Genomic DNA, 25,186 nt, shown 5'->3' on the forward strand with positions numbered 1-25,186 from the left:
AGCAATTGCTCATATTTGCAGCCTAAACTCAGGCATGTGTCGGGCACAAAACTTGTTGACTTCTGACATCCCCCTTGTGTCAGGATAAGTGAAGCCTCTGGAATGCGTTGCAAAGGCAACGATCAAACTTTAGGAGTGTGGCAACAAATACAGTCTCATTTTGATGACATGGCCAGCACGGTACTAGCATGTAGCAATAGCTGTAACATACCGACTGCAATAATGGCAGGTAAAAGCCTTAGGTATTGCTTCTGTAAGATTAAGAGGCTCTGGGAAGCATTTATCTTGCTCTGATGTCCTAGGACTGTTAATGGCTCTGTCATTGCTATAGACACTCATGTCTGTTCCCTTCTTGATGACCCCGTTCTCTACCACAGCAAACTTTTCCCACCTCCACTTGTCTTTTCCTCCTCTCCTGCAGGGACACATCACTGGCCTCACAGGAGTTATGGAGTTCCGGGAAGACAGCTCGAATCCCTATGTCCAGTTTGAAATTCTCGGCACAACTTATAGTGAGACCTTTGGCAAAGACATGCGCAAGGTAAGCCCTGTGGTCCTCGCCTCCATGTGTTTTGTTTCAGTGGCATTGAAGACAGCAACAGCTATATCGCCTCATGTTCCCAGCAAGGGCTTACTGGCAGAGGAATCCCCCTTCCCGCTTCTCCTCTTGATACTGCCATTCCTGCTGCTGTTTCTGGGGAATGCTGGGGACGAGGCACAGAGAACTTTCAGACAGGAAGTGCTAATTGAACAAACCTGAGTCTGGCCTAGGTCCCCGAGAACCGTTTCTTATTCCTCGGACTAGTAGAGGGCTGCCTGGATGCTAAAGGGGACAAAAGGTTCTCCCAGAGTTGAGAAGTCAGACTGGCTTCTGAGACAAATGTGAATTTTGGCTTGAGGCTGGTGATAGAAGTTATAGCCAGGGTGTCTGGCAGACCTGCAGTGAAACAAAGCCACTGAAAGAAAAAAAAAAAAAAGAGCAGCAAGGAGGGTGGGTAGGGGTTCTGGAGTCCAGTAGAAAGGGAAATGAGGGTAGGATAACTCAAGGTATGGCTTGCCTTCTTTATATGATGTAGATACAGGTGGCAGCCTGGGGGTTATTTCCAGTGGTACTGTTTTTCTTCTGATAGAGGACTGAGATGTCTTTATTAACAATTGAGGGTCTGGAATAGTAATTCAAAAAAGAGACCTCAGATATGAACTGCATGAGCCGGTGTGGAGCTTCTAATGTGTATGAAGGAAGAGCACAGGCTGTTGCCTACTGCCGGATCTTCCAGAAACGTTCTGTGCAGGAGGACCATGTGCTCATTGGGGCCAGAGATCATAGTGCTCATGTGCAGGGACTCAGTCCTCTTGGGAAAAGGATGAGAGCATTCATTGATAGGTCTACTCTCAGGCCCAGGCTTGTGTAATCACACGTAACCTTTGCCATATACTTGGGGGGAAGATGTCTCCACCAGCCACAAAGTTTCATATAAAGGATATCCCGTTGATTTATGAAGCCTTAACAACAAAACTGGATAAACTCTCATCAGAGAGGCCTGTAGCCAAGTTGGGGAAAATGCAGAAGTGGGCAAAATTTAGACAATAATGGTGTACAGGTGACTGGGGGGGGGGGCTTTGGGTTCATTTCTAGAGGATCAGGGAAGAGGGATGAGTGTGTAGCATGGTGGAGGGATGAGATCTGCAGAGCAGGAAAGGGGGCAGTGACAGCACATAGTGAGAACTGACGGCCAGGGAAAAGACTGGTATGTCCTGGAGTCCAAGTATAATGAACAGAGTAGCTTATTTCCTACATCCTGTATTGGAAGATGGAGTTGGTCATATCAAGTCTAGGGATGGCGGATATAGCTTGATGGCATTTTAGAACCCAATAGTTTGTTTGTGATGCCAACCAGAGGGTTAGTGACTGTGCTGTGACATTCAATCCAGTTAAAGTGTGATCCTCAATGTCAAGGGCATTGAAGCTGGCTTATAATATCTTTAAGGGATTCCTAAAAACTGTGACACTAGAGATGAACAGTTGGTATTGGTCTGGGTGTGGGTATGTACCCTCATCCTTGAGTGTGCTTCTGAGTTAGTAACTCTAAAGCCTTTTCTGCTGCATCCTTCAGCATCTCTCACTCTACTCTTTTAACTTAGCTCCAACCCTGAGGTTCCCACAGTGTGTGAAATGCTGGCTGTGGACCTTCTGCTTTGTCTTAGACAGCTTACACGCAAGCCTTCTGAACCCCATGCCTGTACCCTGATGGCCACTCCTGGTCCCTGATGAGGGGAAACCCTGTGTCCTTCACTCCTTATTTCAGGGGTCTGGGCTTTCCATGTTGCTATGGCAACACCTCCTCAAAGATCCCGAAGCCTGTGGGAACTAGAATGTCTCTGTTATAAGGCGCTTCTGAGCAGGAGGCCTAGATGTAATTGAGTTGGAAGAGAAGATGGTTTTCAAGTGGGCTTTATTTTTAAATGTATTCTTTTGTCATTTCAAAATTTGCTCTTAATAGCTGCATATCTCAGTTGTTGTCTGTCTGCCTAGCAGCTTATCATTGGGAACAAGAGGCTATGTGGGAGGCAAGGAATAAGATTTACTATAGCAAATGTCTACTAGTATGACCAAGGCACGTATAAGAGAGATGGGATTGGGTTCAGGATGAAGCAAGGGGAATGCATTAGGAGTGGGTGTCAGGGCCATATGGCGGGTAGAGTAAGGCTTTGATGCCCTGGTAGAAAATAATGCAAAATAAGAGTATCTTAAGGAAGATAATAAGGAATACTAATATAAGGGTCAAAATAACTGACTCTGGGTATAAGATTTGAGGATAGTTTTAACGTGTTTTGAGCCACATGGCGACAATATAAAGACAAGTCCTCTAAGGAGCCCCAGAGGTGGTGGTTTTCTGTGACTTCACACATAGCCATCAGGAGAACCAACTGGAAAGATGTCTGGGTGCTGTTTTCTGGGTAAGGTTTGGGCTCCCCTGCCAAGATGATGCATATAACATAATATTTAAATTGAAAAGCAGCTGCAGCAAACCGGCAAGCGAAGGTTAACGAAAACCCAGTAGTTTTCTGAAGATTTAAACCAAAAGGGATCATCTCAATTAAGGAACATATAGATATTTTTCTTAAAGTCTGGAGAGGAAGCTATGGGAGGGTGAGTCACTGGCATGCTTTAGATTAAGTGGCTTCAGGAGGCTGTGGGTCATTTAGCCCTGTATAGATGAGAGTGCGTGCCTTTTGCTGTAGAGTGCTGGGCAGATACTGATTCAATTATCTTAACCAAGAAGAGCGTTCTTGTTGAAGGAGCACTGGATGGCAAAAATCAAAAGCCCTTGAAATGGTTCACAGCCAGCCCACTGTAAACTGCAAACAGATGCTAATCTTCGGTTACCTGGAGCTGTTTGGCCTGCATCTGCCACTGGGGGCAGTGTTTGCAGGGAAGTCTCTTCCCCTAGCAAATCTAGTTAGTAGATTTGTTCGGAGGGATCTCTATTCTGCATTATACTGGAGGCATGCACTTTCAGGTCTCGGAACTGTTAAAAGCCCACGAATGCCTACCTGCTTTAATTGTCTTTGCTCCAACAAACAGAAATATTCGAAGGACAGTCCTGTTAGCTAGTCTGCATAAATGACCTTAGGCTATGACATGAGTAGAAACAGGTGCACTAGAGGACAGCTACAGTAAACTTTTCCAAGATGGAAATATACACAAACTTCTTGGCATAAAACAGGGGACATAATAGAAACTATTGAACGTCTACTGTATGTGAAGGAACATTATGTGTGTTGCTTTATTGGTGCCAAGGCTGTTGGGTCTTCGTGGCCCTACCTCTTCTGAGTTTGAATAGTCCTTTTTCTTATATGGCCCTTCCTCAGATAAATATCCTTCCTCAGGAGGCTTGTCCTGTGAAGCAGAGGAGCCAGTCTGAGGAATTATTCTGCCTGGCTCTTAGCAGGGAGCAAGTACCTGTTTGCTTGGTCCACCAGCTTTAGCCGTCTGAGGTCATGCTTTTTTGGGTGAAGAACAGTCAAGACACAGATCCCAGCTTCATGGTTTTATGGGCTACAGAAATTCGTCACACAGAGTGCCAAAACCAGAGCTACACAACAGCAGCTCAGTGCAGCCCTAAACAAGTGTGGCTGGGATTTCTAAGTTCAATGTGCCAGGGCTCTACCCAGCTGTTCTTATATGCCTAGGATCAGATGTCCACTATTTAAAGGACCTGAGTCTGGATTGAGTCTTGAGAACTTCACTTTTAAATGAGATTTTATATTGGGGGTTGTATTGGTGTCTGTGTGAGCAATGGGGGGTGGTAAACACGGATATTAGATTCTGCCCTGTGGCCCAAGCACAATTTTCTGGGATTGTGACACCAGTTAAAGCCCAGAACGACCATTTTTCATTACCTGATCACTGAGATTGCCTGTCATTCTTCATCTTAATGACAGGGGTGTGGGGGCCTTGTTTTCTTCTGTGTGCAGCAGGACCCTGGGAAATGTGCCCACTGCCTACAGATGCTTTGACCTTCACTTCCCTGGGTGGCATCAACTTGCTTAGTGAATTTCTTGATAAGAAGGGTGAGGAGGTGGGAGGAGCACCCACACAGCCTGTGGAGGAGTTTGGGAGGAGCACCCACGCAGCCTGTGGAGTTTGGGAGGAGCACCCATGCAGCCTGTGGAGTTTGGGAGGAGCACCCACGCAGCCTGTGGAGTTTGGGAGAAGCACCCACGCAGCCTGTGGAGTTTGCTTTAAGACATATACTCTAGGATTAAGGAGACCCTGGGGTAGCATCAGAGAACCTCAGGAGAGAATTGAATGAGGACCAAGAGAGGCCGAGGAAGCATTTAGCTCAGTGGTGTTCAGGCTTTTTTTCTAGCCTCTGACATCTGCTGTAGCAAGCTCTTCTAGGACCTGGGTGGATTAGGCAATTGTAGATGGCACATGTGCTTGCAGTAGGCAAGGAATTCGGGCACAGATATCTGTGCCTCTTTTTATAGTAACTTCTCTCTGTTCCTCACATCACTGCAGTTTGCTCTCTCTCTCTCTCTCTCTCTCTCTCTCTCTCTCTCTCTCTCTCTCTCTCTCTCTCTGTGTGTGTGTGTGTGTGTGTGTGTGTGTGTGTGTGTGTTTAAACTGAGGCCCACAGACTAAAAAATCTTAACACTATCTGTGGCCATTCTAATCCTTGGAAGGCAGAGGAAGAAGAAGTGAGGGAGGAAAAGAGATGGAGGAGGAGGGGAGGGAAAAGAGGGGAGGGGCTAGGAGATCCTTCTTGAACATGCAATGCAGTTTTGTGATTATGTCTCTTCCCCAGCCCTTCCATCCCACTCTCCCCCAAGCCATCACATTGTATACCTGCAATCCCCTTCCTGCTGCACTGAGCCCCTAACTTCAAGTTCCACCACTTACCCTTGGCTCAGCCTCCCCACTCCAAGGACCTCCTGGGAGATGGGAGGATTTGCTCCTTTACTGCTTCATGCTACCTTTTATCTTCCTTGTCAACTCTGGTTCTTTATAAAGGCTGGAGGTAGACAGGAGTCCAACAGCCCACCTGTGATGTGATGTCCCCAGGAGGACCTTGTGGCTGCTGATAATATACAGGGTAATAACTGCTGATCATACAGTGATTGCCATGCCATAGGCTCTCAGTTCTCCTGGGCTGCAAAGCACATCATTAGCATTTGCTCCCAATCTATCACCAGGCGTTACAATTTAGCCTTTATTCTCAGAGTTCAGAAGTTCTGAGTTGGAAGGCGAATTTGAAACAGCAGCTAAGAGCCAGGCTAACTTTGGTGACAAAGCAGATCTACCTTGACCTTGTGGCTCTGGGGGCTGCTGGCAGGATCCTAGAAATGAGCACAGTAGAGAAGAGGCAGCTGTGTGCTGAGCTGGGTCCAGGGTCTAGCCTAGGAATCATGCGGAGCTGTTTTCCTAGGGGCTCCTGGCTATGTACAGTGGGGGGGAAAAAAAAAAAAGGAAAGAAGAAGAACAAATACACTTCAGTCTAGTGTATTAACATTCCTGCAGTGTATTTCCCAAGTAAAATGTCAACTATTCTGAATCAATGTGCAAGAACTGCTTTTGATAGAACTGCAAACCAAAACAAACACCACAGCTTCATCCCAATAAAGACACAAGGAAAAGATGCAATTACGTCTTTCATTTTAAGTAACATTTTATCAGTGGGTCATTACTTAAGGTAGAATCCTTTGAAAGTACAGATAAGTGAAATGAAGGTTCTAAAAGTCAACTATAATCTCTAAGCTAAGAAACAAAGAGCATTTGCATTTTTGGTCTAATTTGTATGTGGGTTTTCTCCTCACCCTCTATACAGGGATACAGAAAGTGATGTGTATATTTTACCAAGCTGAGATTTATTGTATATGCATTTCATGTCCTACCTTTCCCATATTTTTCAACTAAGATTTTAAAATATGAGACTGTATCACTAAACTTATGGTAAACTATATGTATTTGTTTAATTTTCCCATAGGGTGACATTATTACCAAGGTATTATATAATGGTGTCATAACAAACATACAAAATACATGTGATTTTTCATTAGATGTATATTTGTTTCCTTTTTATGTATGTTTTAAGAAGAGAATTTACTAAACCAAAAATAATGATTACTTTTATGTACTTCATAATATTTTAAATCAATTGTGGGAGAGCTTAGTAGCTTTCACATTTAATCATATAAAATCTGTATTATAATCCTATGCTCAAAATTTCAGTGGTGCATTAGTTTGCTAATTTAGTAGCAATATAAAGACAATGCTACTAAATTTGTATTTTATGAGATTAGGTACTTAAAATATAATTATTGATCATTTATATTTCAGATTTTAAGTTATCTCTAAAATCCTTTACTCATTTATATTGGGGAGGGAACCTTTCTTGTTATCTCACACAAAAAACCCTCTCTTCAGAAGAGAATCAGTAGTTATTTGTCTTAGATACTTGTCTCAATAAAATCCTTGCTTTGGGATTAAAAAATATCTTTACATAATAGAAACTTAGATTTTATGTGGTCGAATACTTAGATTTCTTCATTCAAGTTGTTTTCCAAATTTATAATTTTATCCAATTTGCAGAGATTGTTCCACAAAGCCAAAACTTTGACTTGTTTTTTATAGTTTGATTTTTTAAAAAATCCACTAGGGATGGGTTTGGAATAAATTGTGATGGTGTGGATCAGCTTTGATAGCTTTTCACTACATCGCTCCCGTCATCCTGTCTGTACAGCATGCACTTGAATGGCCAGTTCATCCTGTGCTATTCTGAGTTTGTGTACGGTTCTTATTAGTTGACACTTTAATTTTTTGGTAGTCTTCTTCTCTTCTCCCAGATTAAATTTACTTCATTTATTCACATTCCTGGGTGTGCATGGCCCTGTACAGTGCTGTGAATAACAAGGCCTCCCTCACATTGGAAGAGGCCTGGGGCTGAAGCAGCTTCCGGCTTGCCCAGTTCAGCCATGGAATACTCAGATCAACAGTCCTAGACTTTTGCGTCTTTCTATTCAGCCATCCTCAGGACTTTGTCTTTATTTTGCTTAGAGTTTGGGGATGTCTGTGCCAGTTCCAAAGACAGCAGCCTGTGGGGGAAGACTGTTGATAAGCGTGACGTGCTTTCCCACTGTTGCCCTGGTGTGTGCTTCTCCATCGTGATAATCTGGGGTATGTGGGGTGTCTCCACCTCTGCCCAGGCACGTGCAGTTTCCCACGCCATTTGCATTAAGCTTGTGCTTCCTTCAGGATTAGAACAAAAGATAACTTACACTCCCCTCCATTTCTGGACAGAATGCAGAAAGATGAGGGAAATTTGACTAGGAACTTTTCTGATCTAGCAGTGGGCTGGGAGCCCTACCTTTGCTATTTAGAACCATTTTTTTCCCTCGTTTCTACATTTCATTGCATTATGTTTTGTATCTACTGCACAGAAATCCTTGACAAATTTAATACTTAAAGCTCTGGATAGTATTTGCAAACAATTTTAAAAATGCATTTTGGAAAAGCTCCCTTTTCAATCTGCTGTTATACACTGGTGGTCTCCCTTTAATTCTCCATGAAGCCTGACAAATTTTGTCCCCACCCTGCATAAAACTAGGTTTGCTTAATCGCTTTTGCCATGTTTTAATTAATTGATTTATGTTATCTTTCCTGCTGCCCAATTCCTGATACTTGTTTTTCTCTTATTTCTAAACCTAGCATAGGAAGGCGAGATAATTTATTTTTATGCTGGCACATTTTAGAAGGCTTTGTCTTGAGTAGAGCTTTGACTGAATCCTAGTGTTTTTTTCCTAGTGAAAACAGAAGTGTGAATGCACACATACAAAAGGCGCCTGCAAGTTAAGCGCACCACAACGGGCTTTCAAAACACAAACAGGACATTGTCAACAACACTCAAAACCAGACCCAGGATGTCTACAGCACCAGAGGAGTCTTTTTTGGTGTCCCTTTCTAGTTAGTACACCCACCACTGGCCCTATTTTTGTTTCTACTATGCTTAGTTTTACAGTTTACACACTGTCAGATTCTCTTTGATCTTGTAATTGACTTCCTTTGTGAAGTGTGTCTGTGAGAGCCATTATCATCAAATGTAGTGCTGGATCATTCTTTATTATTGTACTTAAAGCAAATGCTTCATTACTGTTGGGGTATAATGAGACCAACAAAACAAAAAAATGCTTCATTATGATGAATATTCTCAGAGGTCCCTGAAGGAGAGGGGGATACATGACACTAAAGGGTCACATGGGGTAGTGTAAGTAATGTCTCAGAACAGGGAGACCATGGACAGCTGACAGTACTGTTTCAAGATACACTTGGCTGATATTGAACTGATCATAAGTTCATTTTTCACAACTAATCTGGCTTCATGACTAGCGTGCACTGGATAGCTTTATGTCAACTTGATACAGATTAAAGTCATCTGAGACAAGGGAACCTCGACTACGAACACACCTCCATAAGACTGGGCTGTAGGCAAGCCTGTAGGATGTTCTATTAAATACTGATTTATGAGGGAGGGCCCAGGCCATTGTGGGTGGTGTCATCCCTCGGTTGATTGTCCTGGGTTCTATAAGAAAGAAAGCAGGCTGAGCAACCCACAGGGAGCAAGCCAGTAAACAGCACCCTCCATGGCCTCTGCAGTGGCTCTTGACTTCTGGCTCTTGCTCTGTTCCTGTTCCTGCTCTGACTTCCTCTAATCATGAATAGTGATGTGGAAGTACATGCCAGTAAACCCTTTCCTCCCCAGTTTGCCTTTTGATGACGGTGTTTCACTGCAGGACTAGAAACCCTAAGACAGGGTATATTGGCTCTTGAACAATATAGGGCACATTAACATCTTGCCAATATAGAACAATTAATGAATTAATGAATATAGTGTACCTCTCACTTTATTTATAGCTTCTTTAACTTCTCTATGGAATCTGTAGCTTTTATGATAAAGTTCTAGATAATTTTTGTTTGATTTAGTCCTGGATTTTGATGCTTGTCAGTACGCTATATGTGGCAATTTTCACAATTATCTTCTACTACTTTATAGCATGTGAGTAAGAATTTATTTGGCTTCATGTATTCAATTTGTTTCTAGAGCACTATGTTTGTTGATTTATACTAAAACACATTGCCTGTATATCCTTTGTATTCTCTAAGGACACAATCATGCTGCCTGTTAATGAGTTTTTTTCTTTCTGGTCATTATGGCTTTTATGAATCTTTCCTCTTATTGTACATAGTGCAAGTTGAACAGATACAGAGACAGTGGATATCCTCAGGTAAGAAAAAGGCCTGAAGAGAGAGAGAGAGAGAGAAAAAAAAAAAAAAGGCCTGAAGAAAGGTGGTCATGGTTGCCAGAGCCATGAGTGAGCAATGAGTCAGGCACAGGGATTAGGTGGAATTCTGGAGCCTGACTGACTGGAACCCAGAGTGCTTTCTTATTTATACAGAACTCAGTAGGCATGTTGTTCTAAAATATATCATTCCTGTTAACGTCCTCTTGGTCATAAGTTTAGCCATCATTGACAGATCATGACAGAACAGCATTACCTTGTACAATCATTTCCCCTCATCAACCCCACAATTTAACTTTTAACAGTCTTGTGAGGGCATATTTTGCCAAAGCATGGCAGCCTGTTCTTAGGCTGGTAGTTTTTGCAGTTTCAAGGGCACTGGACATAAAGAAAGTCTTCAAGCCAGCCTGGGCAGATTGTTATGTCCAAAGTAGTATATAATCAACTTTTAATAGTCAGAGTACTAATTGTCATTGGACCCAGGAAAAGTCTTCCTGCCAAAGCTGCTGCACCTATTATTCAATATCTGCCATAATACAATATTTGTACTTTATATATTTGTAGAATTGATTTGTATGTCTAATCTTGGTATTCTTTTGTTCCTTGGCCCTATGACACCACAGTGGCCCTGAATGAGTTAACTTTTTCTAAGAAAAGGGAAGTCTAATACTTTGTTCTTTCATCATTTTCCCACACTATTCCTTTCCTTGTCCATCAGTAGAGGCAAAAGCCTTTTAATTTGATCTGCTGCCAGCTTCTGTAGACCACTGAATTTTGCTTACCTTTTAAAGTTTACATTGTTTTGATGATCTTGTTCCTGAGTAAGTGCAGGGGCAGATGTGCAAAGAGTATCTTTGAGTGGAGGTCTCTGGCGTATTTATTTGAGTCACAACCTCCAGGGTGTAAGGAACACCTTCAAGTAAGGCCAGATAAGAATATCTAAATGTAGGAGGGGCATTGTACTCAGGACTTTCTTGGGGAAGCTTAGAGGTAGTACTCCTGGGAGAGGGCAAACATGATTCATAAGAAAACTTCCATCAATCCAGTATCCCCAAGTGGTAGAAATAATAAGGGTCCCCTCTCCCCAAAGCATGCTACCTGTTGAGATTAAGGCCAAAATGTGGGAGACTGCACCACAGCGATTTCATCATTTGGCTCAGCTTTGTTGGATCTTTGCCCAAAAGCTGTGCCGGCTGTGTGACGTTAGCTGTTTCCGTTAGATATGCCTGTACCATTTAACCTTAGAGGTCAGCTTTTAAGAACTTACCTTTTAAAAATGGTTTAATATGGTACATTCACACTATGGAATACTACTCAGGTATTAAAAGCAAGGAATTCCCGAAATTTGTGGACAAATGGATTGAACTAGAAATGATCATAATGAGTGAGTTAACCCAGAAGCAGGAAGAGTCAAATGGTATATACTCACTTATATCTGCATACTAGCTCAAAGGGCATGTTCCATGAAAGTCTTCACTAACCAGGAAACTGGGACAGAGGGGAGGACATCCTATTGGGACTCTAGATGAGAGAAGCATGGAAGAGTGGCAAAGTTGAAGGATCCAGAGGGTCCTAGAAACCTACAAGAACATTATGATAGGCAGATTTGGGCCCAGGGGTCCTGGTCAAACTATGACACCAGCCAAGGACAATACAGGTGGTAAACTTCAAACCCCTACCCAGATCTAGTCAATGGACAGGACATTCTCCACAGTTGAGTGGAGAGTGGGGTCTGACCTTCACACGTACTCTGGTGCCTCATATTTGACCATGTCCCCTGGAGGGGGAGACCTGCTGGCACTCAGAGGAAGGATAGCAGGCTACCAAGAAGAGACTTGATACCCTATGAGCATATAAAGGGGGAGGAAGTCCCCCTCAGTCACAGTCATAGGGGAGGGGAGTAAGGGGAAAATAGGAGGGAGGGAGGAATGGGAGGATACAAGGGAAGGGATTACCATTGAGATGTAATATGAATGAATGAATAAAAAAGATAAAAATAGTTTAATAATTTCCTAAACATTTTTATTGTTTGAGAGTTACATACAAATATAACATTTTGATCAAACCCACCCCCACTTCCTCCATTCCAATCCCTTCCCTCATTTTCTTCACTAGTTTTCTCTCCCAACTTTATGTGCTATGAGACTATTCTCAGCCTTAGTGCTGCCTGTACATGCATGGTTATGGGATCATAGCCTCTTAGGGGTCCCCTCCCTACAGAAAACTGTCTCTCTTTTCCCTAGCAGCCATAAATCACAAAGAGTAGCTCCTAAGTTAAGAGTGAGACTTCATGAGTTCCTTCCCACGCCATGCCAAAATTTTGGCTAACTTGATTTGGTAAAGTTTGCAACATCACTCTTTGACAAATTCTGTTCCTGTGTGGATGTCTACTACCTCTCGCAGCCTTATTACTTCATCTTCTACAATGATCCTTGAGTCTTGGATGAAGGGGATATGTTATAGATGTTCTGTTTGAAGATGAGAATATACTCTTATTCTGAAAACTGACCGGTTGTTGGTCTCTCTATTAGCACCATCTTCTGCAAAAGAATCTTCTTTGATGAGCCATTGAGAGCTGCTCTAACCTGTGGGTATATACCTATTACATATTTTGTTGGCATTCATTTTTTTGGATAAAGAATATGCCCTTAGGTTTCCAATTTTCTCACAGTTTAAAAAATTGAGATTGAGTATTATATTTGGCCAAAGATAATTTTAGTCTATCAAGGTGATTATATAATTATAAACTTTTTAGTCTTACTTTTTCCTGGTAGCATGATAAATTATGTTGATTAATTTTTTGATGCTGCTCATTTATCTTTTTTACATCAGGCATGCCACACAACTTTGATTATTTAAAACAGCTAAGACTTAGACTCCAATTTGTCTTTCATTTCAGAATATTGCTTGCACTTTTATTTTTAGGTTAGCATAGGTTCACATGCAGCCATGAGTGATAGTTTCTCCCAAGAGCATCATCCTGTGACACTGTTGTTCAAAAACAGAAACAAATATGTAAGCATGAAAACAGCCCATGGATCTGACTCAGACCCACACTCTCCTGGTTTCATTATGTTTCTGTGCTTTCAGACATCTTTTTATTCTATGCAATTTCGTCATGTTTTAGTTGATGTGCCTGCTACCACAATCAAGACAGAATAATTTTCATACCAGCATCATATTCAAGGGTAGGAGGTCCCCCTCAGTCACAGTTATAGGGAAGGGGAATGGGGTGAAAGCGGGAGGGAGGGAGGAATGCGAGGATGCATGGGATGGGATAGCAAATGAGATGTAATATGAATTATTTTATTTTTCAATAAAATGCATAAAATAATCCCTCCTGTTGCTCATTTATACCACATCTTCTTTCACCACGTGCTTCTGGCCCTTGCACTCCTAAATATGGACAGCCAGTAAAATATACGTAGTCTTCATCTCCAAAATTTTGTAATTAAAAAAAAGTTACATAAATCATACAGTATTATAATTAAAATTCTATAACTAGCTTTTGTTCCTTCAGCATAATCTTCCAGAGATTCATCTCATTTGCTTCATTCATTGATGGTTTCAATATTTGGTTGTTCAGTGCTTTTCGGGGAAGTAATGGCCCACTGTTTGTTTAGCCTTTGGCCTATCAGACCATAAAGGATGCCTGAATTCTTTGCAGCGTTGGGCTCTTCAGAATGAAGCTTAGTGTGTAGGTTGCCTGGGAAAAATGCCTAAGAGGATGCTATTGCAGTGTCACATGGTGACTATGTGTTTACTGCTATGAGAACAATTGTTCTGAATAACTAACTACCTTTCCATACTCCAGCGATACAATGTGAGAACTTCTCATCCACCTCAGTGGCCTTTGGTGTCACCAGTACTCTTTTAGCTTACAGTTATGAAGATGTATCTTATTGTGGTTTTGATTTAGTTTTTGCTTCCCCAACGACAAGGGTATTTAACACTTTTTATGTGCCTATTTGTCATCTGAATAACTACTGGAGTTAAATATCTGTCCAATTGTTTTGTCCTTTTTCCTAAGGGGATAAATTATTTTGTACTATTGAGTTTTGAGAGTTCTTTATATATCCCAGCTATTAGTCTTTTATTGGTTGTATTGTTTGAGAATATTTTATTATGTTTTCTGTTTGTCTTTGCATTTTCAGTTAAGGATCATTGTATGAAACAAATCTGAATTTTGATGAAATTTAACTTTGCAAATTTTTTCTGTTTGAGCTCACACTTTTGGTGTTACCCTAAATATTTTTGCTTATTTTTGAGATGGAGTTTCTAGATTTGTTTGCTGGTTGATTTGTTAGTTTGTGTTTTTTTGACACAGTGTTTTTTTGTATCATACTGGCTATCCTGGAATTAGCGCTGTAGACAAGGCTGACCTCAAATTTTCAGAAATCTGACTTGTGTCTCTCTCTTGATTGCTGGTATTAAAGCATGTGCCACCATATCTGGTACCCTAAGAATTATTTGCCTATTCTTACAATCGAAAGATGGTTTTCTCTTATATTTTTCCTAAATATTTTTACATCATGTGTATAATGATCTATCTATCTATCTATCTATCTATCTATCTATCTATCTATCTATCTATCTATTATCTACCCATCTATCTACCTACCTACCTATCTAAACTTTGACTTGGGGTAGGGCTTGAGATAGAGTGTGGTTTACAGCCAGAGGTTTCTATCTAGCATTCTGTAGTTCTCCCTCAAGGGAGAGGAACATGTTGAAGTTTACTAAGAGACTGTCCTCAAACTGTACCTGAAGGTAGAAAGTGATTTTTGCCAAATAACACTATACACTGAAAAAGCCTTACATAGGCTGTAGAACATCAGTTGTAAAGGACTTATATATACCATGACAAAGCAGTTATTCACTTTGGGCGACATTTTTTTCTCTTAAAGAACAACAATCAGTGTAGTTATTAAAAAATCAAATTGTTTTTAAGGATGATACTTGTTGAGAACTAAAAGTAAACATGTTGACCAGCACTATTTCATGATTAAGATGGAAAAAAAAATGAAGCAGTATATACTCTGTATTTCTAGAAAAAAAGACTAAAATAAGACCTGCCCTAACACCATTGAAAATAATTTACAACACAGGATACAACATATTTAAAAAGCTTATAATTTATAAAAATTAGATGATCTTTAATAATCCTTTCATCTCTACTATAATTTTTAAACTTTTTATTGAATCTTTGTGCATTTTACAGTTCCTGTCATCGCCCGGTCTTCTTGTATCCACCCTCCTCCCCCAAAATAAACAAACAAACACACACACACACTAAACAAAACAAAGCATAGAAAACATCTGTAGTTTGTCACAGTGTGTCCCACAGTATATCCCTCTGTCCACACATCTCTTGCAAAAGTTAGTTACGGTGAGTCACTGGTCTGGTTTGAGGTCTCCTTCTGTGACAAAATCAATGTGGATCCTCACTGGGACTCTCCCAGTTATCTTGTTGCCGCCCTGTGTCATGAAGATCCTTCAGCTTTGGATCAGCAGGACTAGTCCTTTCACATGCCCTAATAGTTCACCAATGATGTCGATTTTGGGGTGAGCTAACTCAGAGCCCTGGATCTGGGCTTTCATGGTAGCTGAGCTGGTCAGCTTGCTCTTTACCTGTACCATCAGGGGGAGCTCTCTGGCACTGTTCTGGCTAGACCTCTAATGTTGCCATTGGCAGGAGGCAGGGTCAGTACCCTGTTCTCATGCCCGGTGTGTGTGTGTGTGTGTGTGTGTGGTGGGTGGTGTGGTGGGTGGTGTTTCACCCTCCCCATGCCACCAGAGCCAGCTCCACTGTGCTGTCCAGTTGATGTGCAAGGCCTACTGTTCCAACTGCTGCAGCTGGCAAGGTGCTGAGGCAGCTCTTCTGTTCTCACACACTTGGGACTGGCTCATTTGTACCTCTTTCACCACGCTAGTGTGCTGCTTAGACTAGGTACAGGGCCCACATTCCCTCCAGGGAGGGGCTGGGCCAGCTAACCTGTTCCCCCCTCCACCAAGACCAACTTGTCTGCCTACTGAGGAGCAGGGCCCACTCTCCTGAATGCTGCAGCCAGCGAGGGGGCAGGGCCAGCGTTGATGTATGTTTTAAGTTATAAAATTTAGGTTGATGTTTTGTTTTGCTAGCTGTTTCTTCATCATCCTTTGTTTAAAAGGCTGCTCTATCCTCCACTGAATTGCCTTTGGATTTTCCCATAAATCATTAGACATGTTTGTATGTGTTTACTTTTGGGTTTTTCAGCCTGTTTCATTGTCAATATGTCAGAGAGTCTGCCAATATCACCATGTCTCAATTACTGTAGCTTTTGTCCATTATTGGCCCATATTTGTATAGTGAAGAAACCTGTTCAAAGTCCATAAGATATCATCAAGCATTACTTTTCCTTAATTTTACTGTATGTATCTGTTTTGACATTTGGATAATAGTAGATTCATAAAATACATTAAAGCGTTCATTTGTCTCGCATCTTACAGAACATTCTATGTAGAAACTGTTTAAATTATTTGGATGTCAGATAGAAGTCTTCAGGGAGGCCATTTGGATCCTGACGTTTTCTTTTTCAGGAGCTTTTAAATTACAAGTCCATTTCTAGTGGTCAGTTTCCTGATGGTTGAAATTTGGTTAAAGATACACACATACACATGCACACATACATTGAAAATTTCCTTCTACACTGTTAAATTTATAAAGTAATTTGAATCAGTAAGTAGGTGTAGCATATGTGGTAATATCTGCGTGTCTTTCCTGTTATAGCTTCTCTATTATTTTTTTTTTTGTTAATTTAGCCAGAAAATGTGTTGTTTTCCAGGATGCTTTTTGAGTTACCGTAGTGCCACCTTTAATTTATTTATGTATGTATGTGAGATGTGTGCTTGTGGAGGTGAGTGGAAAACTCGTGAAGTCAGTTCTCTGTCTCTCATGTGGCGCTGGAGACTGAACTACAGAAGGGTGTGTCTGGGCCATTTCAACCCTTTACTGTGTTTTGAAGAATTATCTTTCTGTTTTACTGTTTCTCCATTTTCAGCTTTAATACTTTCTGCTTTTTGGTAACTACTACTTATTTTTGCCCATTTTGACTTTTCTTTGTTTTTCCTTTTCCTGATTTCTTGAGGTAGAATCTTCAATTATTTGTGGCAGATGGCATTTTGTAATGTAAGCATTCCATGCTGTGTACCTTCCTGCATCAGAACAATTTTAAGCTGGATTTCATTCATCTTAATATGCTTTGTTTCATTTGTATTCAATTCTATGTATTCTATAAATTTCCTTTGAGACTTCTTGTCTGGCACATGGATTACTTAGAAGTGTAATGTTAATTTTCACTTGCTTAGGGATTTTCATCTCTTCTTTGTTGTATTGATTCCTTTTCAGATTCTATTATGTTGTAAGAGCCTAACCTGTGGAAATTAGTTCTTCAAAATTGGTTGTGAGCTACTTTACTATTCCAGCACATGCATATTGGTGAATATTCAGTAGGTACTGGAAAAAGCATATGTTCAACTGATATTCGTGGGTGTTCTGCCTATGTGATTAGACAGCATTGATAGACTAAATTGCTGAGAATTTAAATACCCCTGTTGACTTCTTTTTTTCAGATGCTTTGATGGGTCATTGAATTCCATACGAACCCTTACAAATGTGTCATTTTTTCCTTTAGCTCCATCAGTTTCTGCTTCATGCATTTATGTATACATACGTGGTCTCATCAGATCGTTTCTGAGGATCTGTTACTTATGCTTGCATATATAGTCTCATCAGATCATTATGCCTTCCTTGTAGATTAATCCTTTTAAGCTTGTGGAAGATTCTATTTTATTTCTGGTGATTTTCTATATCTGGTACCACTACAGATATTTCTCCTCTAGAAATTAATTTTATATGATATATCTTTATACTGTTGTCTTTAAAGTGGATTTTTTTGTGTGAATATCATATAGTTGAATAATTTGTTAAGTCCACTCTGATAATATATGCATTTTATTGGTGTCTTCACATCATTAAAAATTAAAATGATTTTTCTGGTGAGATGGCTCAGTGGATAGAAGTCTGTGCCACCAATCCTGATGACATGAGTTCGATCCCTGGAACCCACGTGGTGAGACTCTTGGCATGTGTACCCATCCCCCAATACATACAAGCATACATGCATGCATGCATACATATGAGCATATATGTGTGTGTGTGTGTAATACAATGTTTAAAATTTTGTTTTAATACCTATAGTAGGAAAGCCTAACAGGGCACTTATTCCTGGAGAAAACTGATTCTCCCTCTGCCAGCAGCCATCGATTACTTATAAAGCTCTTCATTTTGAGGTGAAGCCTGTGAAACTTCCCTTGCATCTATTGCTATTGTCAGTATGCAGGTCTCATTTAGACAACCATACTGTTGAGATTTCATGGATGTAGCTCCCTGTAATCTCTAGAAGAAACTGCTTCCCAGCAAGCATCTTCCTCTTCTGGCCCTAGGGGTAGGACACAGTGAGATTTTTCCCCTTCCATCTTAGCATGTTTACTGGTGCTGTTATTGTTTATACAGCCATACTGTTGAGATATCATGTATGTAGCTTTCCCATCATTTCTAAGAGAGACACTCTCACAGCATGTTTCTTACTTTCTGTTTGCCCCTAATTTCATGATGTTCCTGCAATCTTAGGTGCAGGAATTGTGTTGTAGATCAATCTGTTGCACATGGGAACCACATGGTTCTTGTGGGATGAGCAGCCATCAAAGGTTTTCACTAATTCTCTTCACTATTTTGGTTGTTTGTTTTGTCACACTGAGCTTTATAATGAAACCACATTTGCCAATTAGTCTTGCTGTCATTGCCTGAGCTATTGGAGTCCTATTGACAAAGTTGTTATCTCTTCTTAGATCTTAAAGTGTTTCCTTCATGGTTTCCTCTAGTGGTTCACCTTTCGAATGCCACGACCCTTGAATACAGTCCCTCATGTTGTGGTGATCCCCAACCATAACAAATATTTTTTGTTGCTATCTGATGTGTAGGCTATCTGATATGTGGGATATCTGATATCCAACTCCCAGGGGTCGAGAACTGCTGCTCCAGATGTTCTAAAGTCTTAATTTTTAAATTTTGGTTGTTTATCCATTTGAGTTGATTTTTATTCAAAGTGCTAAATAGGGATATAGTTTTAGTCACATTATATCTACCCAGTTTCTTTTCCTTAGCACTACCTGTTAAAGAAGCTCTTTTTGCTATTGTATTTTTAGCATCATAGGATATTTATATGGACTTGTTTCTGCATTTTCAATCCCACATGTCTGAATCTCTCTTTTGGTCCATTACCATGCTGTTGTTTTTTGAAATATACAGTAAGGTTTGAAGTCAAGTACTGAAAAGCTCCCACCATTGGTGATTTTATCCAGGATTACTTTTGCCTGTTTGCGGTCTTTTATATTTCCATAAGGATTTTATATCTGAGACTTGGACTTTTGAAAGGAAATACTGTATTGCTTAGTACAATTAATAGTCAGTCTATAGTCTCTGTGTTGTACCTTCCATCCAGTTGTTCCTTACTGTTTCTTTAAGTTCTAAGTCAGCATGGTTTTGCTGTTGTTGAATATTTCTCTTGCTGTTTCCTGATGATTCATTCTTTAAAATTAGTTATTTTCCCACATCTTTTATCTAATTCATACATACTTTCACAGACTTCTAAATTATTCACAGAATTGTGAATAACTCAGATTAAAATATATTTTCTTATTCATTATAGTTAGATGCCACCTTTGCCTCTTGACTGATGTTTCCAACATTAATGTATTTTAAACCTCTTTAGTCTTATTGTGTCCTATGGCTAAATTGTACATTTATTTTAAATTCTATAAGATATTGCTATTATTTTTAACTATCATTATTCAGTTACTTAATTATGTTGTCCTAGATATTCACTTTTAAAATCACTCTTTCTTCTTCCTCCACCTCATCCAAGTAGAACTATAGAAATTATCCCTGAAAATACAGTCTCTTTTTTTCCTTCTTTTTAATTTTTAAAATTTTTTTGTTTTTTCTTTTTTATTAATTAATGTATTCAGATTATAACTAAATTGTTATCCCATCACTTGTACCCTCCCTTCCTCCCACACCCACCCTATTCCCCTCTCCTAGGTCCATGACCGAGGGGGATCGCCTCCCCCACTTTCTAGTCACAGGCTATCAAGTCTCATGTTGGTAGCCTGCCTATTCTTTCTTTGAGTGCCCCCTGGACTCCCCACCAAGGGGAGGTTGTCAAGTATGGGGCACCAGAGTTCATGTCAGAGTTAGTCCCTGCTCTCCACATGACTGTGGAGTATGTCCTGTCCATTGGCTAGATCAGAGTAGGGATTCGATGTTTACTACTTGTGTTGTCCTTGGTTACTGCAACAGTTTGAGCAGACACCCCTGGGCCCTAATCCACCCATTACGGTGTTCTTCTTGTAGGTTTCTAAGATCTTATGGATCCTTCTATTTCCCTATCTCCTATATTTGTCTTACCAAGAGTCCCAGTAAGATGTCCTCACATCTCTTCCAAGCTCCTAGTAAGTGAAGACTTTCATGGGACATGCTTTTTGGGCTAGTGCCCAATTATAAGTGAGTATATGACATGTGAGTCTTTCTGCTTCTGGGTTAACTCAGTATGATTGTTTCTAGTTCCATCCATTTGTCCATATATTTCTGGATTTCCTTTTTTTTTTTTTTTTTTTTTATAGCTGAGTAGTATTCCATAGTATAAATGTACCACAGTTTCTTTACCCATTCTTTGCCTGAGGGACATTTAGGCTGTTTCCAGGTTCTGGCTATTATATATAAGGCTGCTATGAACATGGTTGAGCTTATGTCCTTGCTGTGTGGAGGAACATTTTCTGGGTATATTCCAAGGAGTGGAATAGCTGAGTCTTGAGGAAGCCCTATTCTCAGTTTTCTGAGAAAGTGCCAGATAGGTTTCTAGGCCTTAATGTCAACAATTAATAAATGGGACCTCATGAGCCTGAGAAGCTTCTGTAAGGCAGGAGACACTGTCAACAGAGAAAAGCAACAGCCTAAAGGCTGGGAAAAGATCTTCATTAACCCTACATTTGAAAAGGTCTAATGTCCAAAATATATAAAGAACTCAAGAAATTAAACACCACCAAACCAAATAACCCAATTAAGAAATGGGGTTCAGAACTAAACTGAGAATTCTCAACATAGGAATATCGAATGGCTGAGAAGCACTTAAAGAAATGCTCAATATTTTAGTCATCAGAGAAATGCAAAAAACAAAAACAAAAACAAAAACAAAAAAACCCTCTGAGATTCCATCTTACACCCATCAGAATGGCTAAGATCAAAATTTCAAGTGTCACCATATGCTGGCAAGGATGTGGAGAAATAGGAACACTCCTTCATTGCTGGTGGGAATGCAAACTGTACAACCACTTTTTAAATCTATCTGGCACTATCTTAGAAAGCTGGGAATAAGGCTTCCTCTAGACCCAGCTATTCCACTCCTTGGAATATACCCAGAAGATGCTCCAGCACACAACAAGAACATTTGCTCAACCATGTTCATAGCAGCCTTATTCATAATAGCCAGAACCTGGAAACAGCCTAAGTGTCCCTCAGTAGAAGAATGGATAAAGAAACTGTGGTACATTTACACTATGGAATACTACTCAGCTATTAAAAACAAGGAATTCCCAAAATTTGTAGACAAATGGATTGAACTAGAAATGATCATAAGGAGTGAGTTAACTCAGAAGCAGAAAGACTCAAGTGGTATATACTCACTTATATCTGGACACTAGCCCAAGGGGCATGTCCCATGAAAGTCTTCACTTATCCAGAGAGTGGGACAGAGGAGAGGACATCCTATTGGGACTCTAGGTGAAAGAAGCACGGGAGAATGGGGAAATAGAAGGATCCAGAGGGTCCTAGAAACCTACAAGAAGAACATTATGGTGAGCAGATCTGGGCCCAGGGGTCCTGCTTAAACTATGGCACCACCCAAGGACAATATGTGCAGTAAACTTCGAACCCCTACCCAGATCTAGCTAGTGGGCAAAGGCTATTTTTACTGAATAGAATTTAGTTCATATTTTCCTTCCCACATTTGAATATATATCATTGTACTTTCTGTGATCCTACTATTAATGGTGCTTTCCAATGATTGTTTCTCATTTGAAAGTAAGATGTGTCTTCCTGTCTGGATACTATTACATTTTCAACAATTGTGCAATACCTAGGTATATTTTTTCTTTTATTTCCCAAGGGTAAGATTAATGTAACTAATTGATTCTTTATATTAAAGTTCTTCTACTTATTAGCTTTGTACACTTTCAGCCTTATTGTATTATTTTTAGTACAGTCTTTTTCCTCCCTCTGAAATTGTGGTTACACCTATGGCATTTATTCATTACCCCATTTTGAAGATTTCCTCTTTCTCTTTGTTTCAAGTCAACATATGCCATTTATTATTTTATTTTCTTTAACCTCATTCATATAAATTTCAATTTTATTCCAATCATCTCTTAAATTATTCACATTCTTCTGTACTTTTATTGAACAGGGTAACATATCATTTACACCTTTATTTGAAGTGTACTTCACCATTTTCCAGTATATATTTCAATGACATTTAGCAACTGTCTGGAGTCCTAACTGAAACAAAATAAATTATAAATACTTAAGATGTCAATTACAATAAATTTTACACAGCTACATGCATACTATGGACAAGTACACATATAACTAATATATACGTGGCATGAGAACATTCCATTATAATCAATATTTCATATCTTAGCATAACCCTAAAGTCTACCTATCCATCTTATAGTTTCATTTTCGTCAACCACCAACTTGATTTCTGTTATAACACGTTTATTTGATTTTATTCTAGAGTTTTATAGAATCATGTTTCTCTTTTGTTCTTTTCCCTGATTAAGCATTTCATGATTCATTTATGCTGTTTCCTTTTGTTGTAGAAAATTGCCTTCTGTTCCTTACAGAGAAAATCCACAATTTATTCATCTGATCATCTGTTAATGGACATTTGGATTGTGTTTACATTTTTACTATGTTCAATAAAACTGCTACACAAATTTGTATAAAAAAAGTGTTTGTGTGGACATATATTTTACTTATCTTGATAAGTATCAAAGAGGGAGACTGGCTGGATCATGTGGCAGGTTGATGTTTAGTTGTTGAGAAACTTTCAATCTATTTTCCAAACTGACTATTCTATTTTCAGTTCCCCCAAGCAGTTTAATAGAATTTCAGTTTTTATGCATCCTTGCCTACACTTGGCATAGACAAGCTTAACATTTCTAACCATTATAATTGCTATATAGAGTTATGTCACTGTGGCTTTTATAGTGTGTTTAAAAATAATTTTATATTTCTCAGAAGAGTTGCAAAGACAGCACAGAACATTATTGTATACAGCTCCCCCCACTTCCTCTAATGTTAGCATCTTACATGACAGACATGTCAAAACTAAGAAATTAACTTTGGAACAACGCTACTGACTATGAACTTTATTTTAGCTTTATCTATATGCATAGTAATGTCCTTTTTCTCCTTCTGGATCTTTTCTAGGAAGCCACATAGTACTTAGTTATTATGGTTCCCAGGTTCCCACCATATTTGACCTTTATCAGTTTGTCCTTGAAACCTTTAGAGAGGAGTGATCAGGTATTTGCAGAAAAGCTGAAACAATATTTCAAGACTCTCCATTATGAGTTTGACTGAGACACTTTATTTGACCTGATGGAGCTATGGGAAGAACTCCAGGGTGATGAAGTACCCTCAGTGTATTATATCCAGGGATGGACGCCTGGTACCCACGTGGCCACTGGTGATGCTAATCTCAATCACTTGTCTGAGGTGATGCTTAAAGCTTAGCAATGTAAAAATAACTGTTTTCTTTTTATATATATATACATTATTCCTTAGAATTAAATCTATGTCTAGACCAGCCCTGAAGGAAGTTAAGCGTCATCTTTATGCATCAATACTATAAAAATTTTTGTAGCTGTAGGGTGCAATCATTGCATTAATGAATAACTGTCCAGAGGACTGGGGTACTATACTTTGAAACTATACAAATGTTCTGTTTGCCCTTAAAATATTACCCGCTGATTTTATCATTTGTGTGTTCTGCTTGAAGCTGTTGCTACTGCTATGCTTCAAGGTCCTTTTACATTCCTTTGATTCCTCTAACATTACTTATATTATTGTATAAAGAAGATTCTTTTGTTTTGTTTTTCATGTACTTTTCCAGCCTCTTCTCCCCTTTGAAGACTTATTCATTTTCTTACGCTTCCAGTACTCTGAGTCCTTTGTATTTTCCTTGCTTCTGACATAGACATTTCTCACAGAACTCGGGCTTATTTTATTGGACTTGTATTTGGGAACTAAGATCTCAGTGATGGATGTGCCTGTTGTTACTGAGATATCAGTGCCGCCAAGATCTTTCAATGGGTAGAGTAAGAAATTACATGTGTGTATGATTCTCTGGGTAAACTCAGAGATGCATGTTTCTGTATTTACTTTTATCTGTTACCCCTCTCTCTATATACATATATTATATAATATATACATATACAATAACTATCATCTGTCAATTATCTAAATGTCTGTTTTTTCCATCTTCATCTACCTTCATCATCTTCTTGGGTAGTTGTTTGAGTGTGCACAGATAGATACAAATCTACACACATATGCATACATAAATAATGATGATTTCTGACTCTATCACGAAGGGCTCATTCTAACCTTTTCTCCTTGCTCGTTTGTCATTTTGTTCTCTAACAGTTTAATCTGGTTCTCCTAGCCTGAAAATTATTACTAGTGCAACTCTTGAATTTTTGCAGTGTCAGATTCCTAATAGGCTTGTGAGAGACAAATTGACCAACCACAGAACAATGTTTAACTACAGTTTTTTTGGTATTTAGCCTCACAGAATCCAAGCAAAACACCATTTCCCAAAGCTACTTAGGTCAACTCCCCTTTTCCTCACTGTCTTCAGTGAGGCTGAGCCTTACATTTGTAATAGAATTACAGTTGTGTCTTTTCACAGTCTATTTTCCATCCTGGGATCCACTGACATTCTGACTTTGATTTTTGTTAAATTATAAAGTAAAGATTATGGCTTTTCTTTATGCAGTTCTGAGTGTTTGATGAATGCACAGCATTGCATATGAATCATTAGAAAAATTTCAGCACTCTAAAACTTGCCAAATGCAATCCTTCCACACTTAACCTCCTAATCTCTCAACCCTTTTGCAGTCCAGTGTCTTCTGCCTTCCATTTTGACGTTTCCATAACATCATACAAATGAGTTATACAGCTTGTAGCCTCTGTAATCTGTCTTCCTTTATTTAGAAAAGC

The 25,186-nt window shown here is 39.6% G+C and overlaps 1 protein-coding gene across 2 annotated transcripts in view; it reads left to right on the plus strand.

Annotated features, from left to right (window-relative positions):
• The window catches only part of Grid1 (glutamate ionotropic receptor delta type subunit 1), a 735,616-nt gene that overhangs the window by 487,212 nt on the left and 223,218 nt on the right, over positions 1 to 25,186 (plus strand). For both annotated transcript variants that reach the window (XM_051142026.1, XM_051142032.1), the window contains exon 8: positions 422 to 541. In XM_051142026.1, coding sequence (XP_050997983.1) covers positions 422 to 541 — 120 coding nt within the window. The remainder of the gene's footprint in view (positions 1 to 421; positions 542 to 25,186) is intronic.

Source organism: Acomys russatus, chromosome 3 (assembly GCF_903995435.1).
Source record: "Acomys russatus chromosome 3, mAcoRus1.1, whole genome shotgun sequence".
In the NCBI taxonomy this organism is placed as follows: Eukaryota; Metazoa; Chordata; class Mammalia; order Rodentia; family Muridae; genus Acomys; species Acomys russatus.